The sequence below is a fragment of the Pituophis catenifer genome, unplaced genomic scaffold (genome assembly GCF_029215685.1).
Source record: "Pituophis catenifer annectens isolate HBS135680 unplaced genomic scaffold, rPitCat1.0.hap2 SCAF_1, whole genome shotgun sequence".
NCBI lineage: Eukaryota > Metazoa > Chordata > Lepidosauria > Squamata > Colubridae > Pituophis > Pituophis catenifer.
Genome location: NW_027256881.1, coordinates 294,645,545 through 294,656,918, shown reverse-complemented (window position 1 = coordinate 294,656,918; position 11,374 = coordinate 294,645,545). Strand labels below are relative to the sequence as shown.

The 11,374-nt window shown below is 36.6% G+C and overlaps 1 protein-coding gene across 3 annotated transcripts in view; it reads left to right on the top strand.

The window, feature by feature from the left end:
• The first annotated feature begins 4,649 nt into the window (after positions 1 to 4,649).
• The window catches only part of BAZ1A (bromodomain adjacent to zinc finger domain 1A), a 49,529-nt gene continuing 42,804 nt past the window's right edge, over positions 4,650 to 11,374 (top strand). For 2 of the 3 annotated variants that reach the window (XM_070940469.1, XM_070940462.1), the window contains exons 1-2: positions 4,650 to 4,735; positions 5,467 to 5,595. In XM_070940469.1, coding sequence (XP_070796570.1) covers positions 5,483 to 5,595 — 113 coding nt within the window. In that variant the 5' untranslated portion in view covers positions 4,650 to 4,735; positions 5,467 to 5,482. Of the gene's footprint in view, positions 4,736 to 5,466; positions 5,596 to 11,374 lie in introns of those variants that run through there. The other variant, XM_070940476.1, reaches the window with a different exon arrangement.

The window sequence follows — 11,374 nt, the reverse complement described above, 5'->3', positions numbered from 1 at the left end:
TAACTTTTCTTTTCCTAACCTACCAGGAAAAAAAGCATGCTGCTAGTGAGAAATAGTTTCTATTGCTTTTCTACTAGCAGTTTATTTTCCTTGAAATCCAAACTGGAAGAAAAAGGCAAGCTCTTCTTGAACAGAGAGTAAGTACAGTCCTGCCTTACAACCACAACTGGGACCAGAATTTCCATTGCTAAACAAGGTGGCTGTAGAGTCATACCTGATTTCATTACCTTTCTGCTTCTGTTGTTAAGCGAATCACTAAAGTGAATCGTGGTAATTAAGCAAACCAGGTTGTAAATTCAGATTAAAAGGGAATTTAGCAAACCATTTGGTAGAAATTCCTGATGGTTATCTGAATTTATTAGCAAATCTATAATCTTGCAGGCCTTCTATTTTCATCACATAGAAAATTATTGAAACATTGCTTGCACAGTGACTTTGTCATAAAAGATTGTGATTTTAAATGCAAGTATATATTTTCAAAAATAGATTTTCTTCCTAGCATTTTCCTGCAAGTTTAGAGCTTGCTTAATTTTGGATCAACTAAACATGAGCCATCAGTTGTGACAGGAATTAACTCACCAACTTGTCACATTATGGGTTGACAGTGATTAATCTGAAGTCATCCAGATGACTTTCATGACTAAGGCAGGACTTGAACTCTACTACTAGACCAAACTGGTTGTCCATTGCTAACAATAGCTGAATTGTAAGTCACCCAGAGTCATTCTTTGAGATGGATAGATGGATGGATTCTTCCAAATCCAGAGTGCTACAATTGTCACTCCAGTTCAGCTTGACTAAAGTTGAATGAGCTCTGTAGAACTGTATCAGCAGCTCCTGCAGCAGTCTGAACTTTCTGAATTGATGCAGGAAGAACATTCTTTGTTGTGGCTTTTTAATGATGGTTTTAATGCTAGGTGTCCATTTCAAATCAAGGGAGACTATAGAACCCAGAAATTTGAAGGTCCCTACTGTTGATAATGTCTTATCTAATATAGTAAGATGTGGTAGAATAGGAGGCTCCTCTTAAAATACACTCTCATTTCTATAGTTTTAAGCATGTTCAGCTCCAGATTGTTCTGTCTGCACCACAGGGCCAATTGTTCAATTTCCCATCTACATGCAAACTCACCTCCTTCTCGAATGAAACCAATGACTATTGTATCATCAGGATAGGTTTCTATTACACTTTTGTAATATACATAGGTTACAATCACATAAGATATACATTCTTTAAGAAATGACAAAAAAATTGATAAATGAAACCAACAGTCCGTATTTTTATTATTCATTGCATAAAACAAAACACATCTCAAGTACTGAATAGTTTTATTTAATAGGTTGTAGTGAAGTCTACTGTACTTAAAGAGCTATTTATATGTTACCACTAGATGGCATTCAGTATCTTTGGTTAAGGATAATTTATAAAAGTAGCCCTAACCTTTGTTGAATTTTTGTCTCAATTAACTTTTTGTTTGGGTAAACCCAAGCCTCCATTAAAGCAGGTACTAATCATTTGTTGAGGATCCACCAATAAATATTGTGCTTTATTGTCAAACCAGTGGTGGAAAGACAATTGTCCTTTACTTTATAACTATTAATACAAACATCAATTCACAGAGAATAAAACAAAATATATCATTGACACATGCACACTTTAATTTAACCATTGTTTATTGAATAAATTAAACTGGCTGGTTTACCTATAATTGTCATAATTCATGGACCTCTCCTAAAGGCAGGGGTCAACAACACATAAGCCCAAACCAAGTGACTCAATTATGGCTTAGTAAGATATATCTGTGAAGGGAATGATATCACAAAAGTGCTATTATATTTGTCCTGTTTCTGGTTTTCCATTGTCAAGCAAAAGGAGGACAAAAATAAGAAAAGTGGAAGAGCTATTGAAGTCATCAGGCTCATCCTCCTGGTAACAGCAGAAATCAAATTGAAGCTTCTCTGAATTAGCTATCCAATTTATTGGATAAAATTTAGTTACCTAATAAGCTTATACAATCTAGATTTTGCTCTACTGTCATCTATTTTTGAAGTTATATTTGGCCAAGTGCAACTCTCAGCTGAAAATATGTATATACTCCTGCCATACCTGGTATGAAAAAAAACCTTTCACACTATATTCTTCAGAATGCTGGCATTTTGTGAAACAGTAATAGGTTTTTCAAACAGAAGAACAGTAATTATGAGAAGCCTCTGTCCTCTCTTCCAACGCATAAGCATAAATATATTTTGGAAATTAGAGATCATATTTTTAATTCATTAAAGACTAAAGACTAAAAGGTGTCCCACAAATGAACAGTGCATCTTAACTCTGTATTAAAATGCTCCTGAAATATACAAACAATATGTGCAAATTGCTCAATAATGTTGATAGAAACCACCATAGACAGCATTTCCTCAGCTAAGAAAAAAAAAAATGGAAAAAGTCCATGGAAGAATCTCATAATATTCAGATCCAAACTGAACTAATGTTAACTATGAGGTGTCAAAATATAAATATTGAATACAATAGTGTCACGTACCAGGTAGAAGTAGTTTACATACTATAATCCACTTTTCTTATTGTATTTATATCCTGAATTACTTTTCCCCCAAAAAATGTCTTTGCTCATCTCTGTAACTATGCCAGAAAACACTTTTAGACATTTTGTCATACTATTATCTGAGGTAGGAAACTAGATTATTTCAGAAAAAATTGTTATATATTTTCTTGTTTTACCTCCTTATTTATATTTCATCCTTCCCTCAAGGAACTGAGAGAGTACATTTTAATCTCGCAACATTTTTAGGCATTAGGTTAGGAAGACAGACTAGGATCTATCAATAGAACTATTTACAGAGTCACAGTGGAAAAACAAAGATTGTGCAATTCTGATATCCATCTTCCTCATACCTATGGAATGGAGTACATTTGTAGGTATCAAGCTAAACAACGAATTATTACTACTATCTCAAATAAAATCCAATCAAACTGGGTGCAGTCAACTGATGAATATATTTAAAAAGATAATAAATCAGAACTGAAAAGTCTGTGATTGTGACTTTTGACTGTGATTGTGACTATTGACAGCTCATTCACTTTAAAAGTCATTGAAATTGCAGCCTTTTTATGGTGATGCAGAGTGCTATCTAATTAATTAACTAATTAATTTTTAGTTTTAAATTGCCAAAAGAAGCATTCTATAATGGGCCATGCTATTGTTCCAAGTTGCAAAGATAGCTTTCATTTTTTCCTATGTTGTTAAACAGGTTTTTATTACAAGTGTTTCTCTCATGGCTTAACAACTGGTCTTTTTATAAATCTCATTGTGGAATTTATCATAATTTTTGACATCAATAAAAGTTCTGAGTTCTAGAACCTAGCAGTTAAGAATCATTTTTGCAAATAGTGAACAAATGATTGGGACAAGAATGCTACTTTGGGAATAATAATGCCTACCAGTAGCAGCATAATAATACACTCTATTTACATATTTTTCAAATTTATTTTTAATGATGATAAATAAAAATGTAATTCTGAATAATTTATGAAGAAACCAATTTCTCCAGAAAATTCTGCTATCTGGAAAAACATGAAATAACATGAAACAATTTTAAATAAACTTTCTGATTTATTGGACCAGATCTAGAAGTTTAATCTCAAATTCAACAATAATACATGATTTAGTAGCTAGTAAAATACTTAGAATAGTAGCCAAAATGTCTTAAATTAAGAGACATAGGTTACAATCACATAAGATGATAAAATAGTTTTAGGTACCTATGTTAGTATTATTTAGAATATATGAGTTTACAATACAGATTATATATAATTATAGTACATATCTTGCAGAAAAAATTACAAATATATATATGATTTTAAAATAGCTGTCCTTTGTATAATAAATATTATTAGAAGTGGCTCAATTTTAATTTTTGATAGAAGTTTGGTTAGATATATCAAAGGTATCTTTGTTATTTCTTCACCTGTTAGCTCCTTCCACATAAGTTTTAGAAATAAATATCAAGACATTATGGAGCAGAGTGACTTTGGAGTCTGTGGCTATGTTTTAATTGATATATTAAAATATTGCTATGAAATAATGAGCGTGAATGTAGTCATAATTAGTGTGATGTAACTTTGCACTGAGACATGGTTTGCTTAACAGGTTTAGTGAACAGATCACTTGATGTTAAACCAAGACTAGGAACCCACATCAAGGTTAGTGCAATGTCCCAGCGAGTATAAAATTGGGGAGAAAGTCCTACACGATTAGGGTAGTGATTCAGCAGATTAAGGATTTAGTCTTTTGTTACTTTTTTAAAACAAAAAACGTATTGATTTTTTTAAAAAAAGAAATAACATGTACCATTTTAAGCTTCCAAATATATTTACCAAGAAACTAACAAGCCAACCTTTTTCTTGGGTATTAAGGTGAATGAACCGTGCATAAGTTAGGCCTCTAAAAGCCTCAACGCATGGCCCGGATCTTTTGGGCTGTTAATTTAAAAATGGAGGATGAGCACTTCATCTATTAATTAATAATGTAGCTCTCTGTCTTCCTGTGTGTCACAGGCTGGAAAGGCGGTGATCGGCCAATAATAATATAGGAGAAAGAAGTCGAAAGCTCCTCCCTGCTGCTCTTCCTCGTTGAGAGCTGAAGTAGATCAAAAACTTCCGTGGAGCCGGAAAAGAAACAGTAAAAGGATCAAGAAAGAGGGAGAGAGAAAAAAAGGGGTGAGCCTCATTAATTATCAATCATGCCGGGGGGAGCAATTGTATTATTAAATCAGGTAGGAGAAGGTGGTCCATCTGTCCCCGGAGGGTCGATCTGGTCAAACAGACCGACCGGGGGAGTCTGCCAAAGGCTCTAATCCTGACAGGAGGAAGCTCGGCAAACCGCCTCTCTCATCTGGAGGGGATCCCTCATTCAACATCCAAAGGGAGGAGGAGGAGGAGGGGGGCGAGTTCCCAAATGAGCCGGGCTGGAAAGGCGATAAACGATCAAAGAGACCTCTTCCCGGTTGCCTTCGCGGGGCTGGGAAGGGAAAGAGGGACTTGGCCCAGCCTGCGCAGGTCAGGAGGGGGACCCCACCCTCCCCCAAGACCGCCGGCGTTGCTTTGGGGTGGGGGGGAATCCCCGGGTCGAGAGAGCACGTTGTGGAGAGCAAAGAGGAGGAGGAGGAGGAGGGAGTCGCCGCCGGTGGAGCCGCCGCCACCGCCGCCTGTTCGGCGTCATGGCCCCATTGTGAGGCGGCGCAGGGGAGGGGAAGCGGGGGAGGAAAGGAAGGATCCGCTCTCGCTCTCCCACACGCGCGCACGCACAACAGAAGTCGCTCAGGACCCAGCGAGAAAGCAGCGTGTCAAACGCTCACAAAAGAGCCCGTCTGAGGACCCCCCCCCCCCAGCCACCCTCACCACTCGGGTTCCTTGCCTTTCTTTATCGCCTGCCTCTCGCCTCCTTTTAGAAACGGGAGCCGGGGGATGCCGCTTCTACACCGAAAGCCCTTCGTGAGGGAGAAACCTCCGGCTGACCTCCGGCCCGACGAACACGTCTTCCACTGCAGGGTCACCAACGAGATCTTCAGGGACTACGAGTAAGAGACAGCCACCCCCTTCCCTTCCCCTCCCCATGGGCTCTGGCGGGCTGGTTTGAACGGGAAGCGCGGCTGCAAATGGCTGACGCCCGGCCGGAGAAGGGAATCCCCTGTGAAGAAGCGGGGAAACCCCTTGAGCTCCTGTCTTCCCCGGGCGAGAGTGGAAAAGGGAGGGCTGTTTGGCCAGGAGGACCTCCGGCCTCTAACTGACCCGTCCTTAAGCTCCCCGCCCGCCCTGGGTACCCTTCCTCCTCAGGACAAGCGGGAGTACGGAAAGTTTGTTAGTTCGCCGGCCCGACCCGGGCTTTTGTGGGTATCCCGAACCCTCGTTGCTTGTTGGCGCGACTTGCACTAGGCCTTGGAGTACTTCTGGGCGCGCGCGCGTATTTGTGCTTTTGCTTCTGTTTGTGGAAGTAACACGGCAAACTTGACTGAACTTGGGCGCGGAGAGAGAGAGAGAAGAGAGAGAGAGAGAGAGAAGCAACGGCCAGCAGCCGGCGATGTTAGGGCGGATTTAGTTCGTCAGAGGCTGCGGGACGGCTGCTCGTAAGCGCCTCATTGAGTATTGTTTTCCCAGCAGCTGGGCGTCCGAAAAACAAGCGTGCCGCTGTCTCCGGCCCGTAAATGAAACTCTTTGAGGTTTGAGCTCCAAACCCCGCTAACACGTACTTTCCCTGTCGAGTGGTCTTTAATGGCGCACCTTAGTGACCTCGTTTTTATCCCCTGGAGAAAATTCAAAATACTTAAAAACCCGAAAGACTCACACCCCAATTCATATGCCAAATACCCATCTTTAAAGAATGATCACCCTCCCCCCCCCTTTGTCGCGTTAGAAATTTTTGGTAGGTTCCCATGACTATTTGATCCTTGGAAGTGGAGTCAGCACCTGTTTTGACAAGATAGTTTTGTGACAAGCCTTTTCTCCTCAAGAATTTGCAATATCTGACACACTTCAGTGAACTACTTTAGAAAAATCTAAATATCTTAATTCTGTTTTTCAGTAGTCTATGTTAAAAGCATCTATAATTTGTAATAATTTTAGTATTCTAAATGTTTATTCGAAAATGTTTTCCATCTTATCCACCTCAGGGAGCTGATGCATAACGTTATTGCCTCTTGTTTTCTAAAAATCAAATTTATTAGATTAGTATTTCAGTATTTAAAATATTTTGAGATGTCATCTTGAGAATGAAAAGTTTTAAGCTAAATGTACAAATATGAAAAATAGCATGTCCCTTGAATTGGGAGATGCTATTATTTTATGTCTTTTATTAAGGATAATGTAAATGATAACAAAAGAACCCATAGTTTTCATTGATAACCATTAAGTAACAGCTCAAGACAACTAACCTAGCATTGCCATAAAATGACATCTAAAATTATTGGGTGGACATAATTTCAAAAAACTATTCTGAATGATAAAATATTTCTTTGTTTTTTTAAAGGCATTTTCCCCATGTGAGGCTTGTGAAATAATATAACTGCAGTTAATTCATCCATTTATATTAGCAATGGTTTTTTGCTAATATAGGAAGATATGCATATAATGTTTAGAGAGCTTTTACTTCAACATTAGGAAAGTATTGGTAGATTTGCCATAGGACTTTTGGAGCAGAGTATGTAATTGGCAAAGTTGCTCATCCATTTAGATATGCTATCAAGAAAATTCCTATAGGATTCATCTGAATCTGTTAGCAACTAGATAAATATATATTAAAAAGAACATATTAAAAAGATACATTATGAAGAATTTGGTTATTTATGTAAACATTACTTGCTTAAACTTGCCCTACACAGAGTTGCGTTAGTGAGTTCAGCTGCATATATATTTAATAAATAAACTTTGCCATCTGAACTTTATTAGAAATTAAGCTTGGCTGAAGTAGCTGCATAAGATTAGGCTTCATTTTTCTTATTTATAAAAAGGTTTTGAACTTCTGGATAGCATCTGTAATGTCCTTCTTGGTAGAATCAGACTATTTTTGCATGTTTGATGCAAGGGCTGCATCTTCCATTATTGTAACCAGTGGTTTCTAAGCTAGAGAATTCTGTTATGTAGCCATGTTTACGCTGCTGAAGGCCACAAAATAAGTATCCCTTAACTCTGAAAGTGTGGGAGGAAAGCTAGAGCTGAAATTCTTGAACCATGGATCTTTGTCAAAGTTTGGACTTATTTAAACCACTGAGAACAAATCATCAGAGAACAAATAATCTGTGTATGTATGCTTCATTCATGTCTGCAATAAAGGGTTTAACATAGCCAAGTCATGTCTGAATCTTCTGCCGACTAAGCCTGTTCCTGAATAGGGAATCCAGAGAACTGCTGCTGACTTATCATAGTAACTGAAAATAGGGATAAGGAATTATAGAATATATGACCATCTCAAATCATATGATGCATTGATACCCCTTTGACCCCTAGCATTATCTGGACTTCTCTGAATAGTAGGAAAGTATAAGACTTTGTACAAAGAAAAAAAATCAAGTTTTTTCTGTCTGTCTTGCTCTCTCTATATGTCTGTGTATGTGTGCATGTGCGCGCATGTGTATAAAACATTTGTATAGCTGCCCATCTTAAATTCTAAATTCTATGCTGCTTACAATTAAAAGATAATGTATGGAACAATAAGCACACAAGAACCAGTAAAACCAAAACAGACAAACCTGGCACTATAACCACACTTTCTTGATGTCACTCACTACTTTCTTATCTCATCCTATCCAAATATTTGAGGGAAGAACCTCAAGTCTTAAGTGGTCTCCTGAAAGTTAAAAGTATATGCGCCTATTGGATCTCATGGGGGAGATTGTTCTATAGGGCAGGAGTAGCAGTGGAGAAAACACACTTCTGAAGCCCCAAAGATAGCAATATTTAAGGATAAGGATCTGGAGCATGCCCATCCATCAGCTGTGATGGGATAAACAGATACTCTTAAGGATTGGCAGTTCTGCAGAAGATGCATGCCATGAAGGAATTTAAACATAATAATCAGCACCTTGAATTGAAAATTGGAGGTAGTAAGCTTGTTTACTTTGTCATGTAAGCAGATCACTTTGGATCCTTACAGTTTACTTATTTATTATCTTAATTTATATAACACTGATTCCTAGTCTCTAGATGGCTTATAGTAAAATCAGCAAAAACCATCACACTAAAAATACAATTTGATAAAATCTCCATCCCTAAAATAATTTTAAAAAAATTAATAGACCCCAGCTTTAAAGACTTCGAATGTAGTTTGGCTGCTCCCACTAAAAAGTAACTTCTGCTCTAAAGAACCATTGAATACAGTAGTCTTCTGTACTTTTTGAAACCTCAATACACAGGGCAGTAGAGAATGCTTTTTCCTGGCGCGCTCTCTCTTGATTTCTTGCAGGAAAGGGATCCCCTAGCTGCTCTCTTGGTATGTATAGAATAGATATCTACCTAATAGATATCTGTAAAAATGAACTTTAAGTCCAAATCAAATGATTAAAATTATAATTGAATTATAATTATTTTAATGAAAGCTGTTGGATAGATAATTTTTGTAGATACATATTAGGTCAGTTAATGAGAAGAAAGCTACCTTTAGGATTTAAACGTGGATAAGCAATACCAACATGTATTTTGTAAAGATCTGGCTAAATGAAATAGTTAATATGAATGTTTCTCAAGGGTTTTTTTTAGATTTGGGTCTTCCATATAATAGTAGATAGACTAATGGTTTAATAGCATACAGTACTTATTTCCACAAATACATTCTATTCAATTGCTTTTCAATTTAGAACAAGTGTATCTGAGATAAGATGTTCGTATCAAGAATTTGGTGGTTTCCTGAAGAAGCCAGAATGATTCTATGGAAGATTTTGGAGATGACAAGTTTGAGTCAACTTGTCTATAATCTATAATAATTTCCAGAACAACCCTTGCTTCTGTTCCAAAACACTTATTAAAACCATCTACTCAACTGAGAATCCATAAAATTATATTTTTACTCTGGGTTGAATGATGGTGTTAGGAAACTTGAAATTATGATTTTTCCTCAATGGATTATTTCTTTTTGGTTAAGTCACTTAATATCTACAGCCGAATCTTGTCAGAATAATCTGCTCCAAGAAATTAATAAATCCAGATTATTCCTTAATAACTCTTGATTTGCTACTTAATAGGAATATGGTCTCTATGCAATTGATATCATTATTCCTAAATGTGTCTCATCCTAGCAGTTTTTTCCCCTTTGGAAAAATTGGTTCCTAATGCATTACTGCACCATGCTAAATTTCTACCCTCCATTGAATCATTCACATTTACTTTTAATAAGAAAGGATGATTCCCTATACTGTATAAATCAAATCATACTTTGAATGTGAGTTTTATTTGGAAGAAGGTTTTTATAATTGTAACAGCCAGACTTTAGAAGGGAAATCTAAGAAGGTTTCTCTCCACTCACCCCCGAAACTGACAATTTTCCAATGTTAGGTGAAAATGTTTCACTCCTAGGAAGCATTTAACCTGCTGTGGAGTTATTGCTTTAATTCTCCTGGTTTATTTCTTTCTGAATATAATTTTGGTCATATTTTCTGTATTGCTTATTGGTGATTTCTATCTTAATTATTTTTTCCTGGTAAAAATGGTTACAAATAAATGAGTGAATGGAAATATGTGTGGGAAAAGTACAATAAAACTGGTAACCTTAGGAAAACGCTGGGCTGCATAAACAATTTAATAAATAAAAATAAAATTTGAACTAAATATACAAAACTATTTGTGGGCCATGTATGTCATATGGTTATTCAAGATAATGGTTGAATAAGGAAGCATAATGTGATAAGAATCTAATTTCATGTTCAGGCAAAGTTGGAAGTTTAGACAGTTAAAATTTCGATTAATTAATTGGCTTCAAATTATTTATATTATGTAAAATTATGAAAGTTGAAGGTTCAAGTTGAAGTTTTTCAATCACATCAATAAAATACAGTAATTCTAAAACTATTTTTAAAATCAGGCAGTGCTTTATTAACTGTTCAATTGAATGCAAATATTTTTTGAGAATTGTTTTTAGATTGTGTGTGTGTGTGTTTGTTTATAGGCAAAATAAGTTCATTTTCTGTCCAACTATTCCATGGTATTATTTGTTGATTACTGAATTACTAAAATTTCTATATTTAGTCATCAATATCTAATGAAATAAATATTTTTGAAAAATTCTTAAGAGTTATTATGCCAATCAGGGAAACGGAAACATTTCAATATCCCATTTTAAAAAATGTTAGAAGTTTTAATAACAGTCCTCTCTGCACCTCCCATCTCCCCACCTCATGTGAAATATTCTCATTTGCTCATTTGTTTTCAGGGAAGAAAGCAGGAAGAGGAAGTATCCTCTTAGCTTTAAGAGTAAAGATATAAAAGGAACAAGCCAGCAAGAAAAATGTTTTAGGGGAGGGAGAAAACGTATTAGAACAAAAGTGTTGTTGAATTACCTTTAATTAGTTTTATTGTAATTTCTTTGTTTTGATTGTTGTGAGTTGCCCATAGTTGTTGCCACTTGAACAACACATAGGCTTAATAATAAAAAAAATTGTCCAAATTGGTGAATAACAAAGTCATGATAAAAAAACTTCTAAGATGGATCCTACTGCCACTTTGTGCCATTCCCCAAGGTGTAGACATCTTTGGGGAATGGAGCAATTGACCCCTGCAGCCCAGCACTCTCCAAGATCTGGAGACCGCTTACCTTCAGGCAGTGTTACCTTTCCGTTGGCAGGCCCCTGCAGCCTACACAAGATTGAAGTGCCT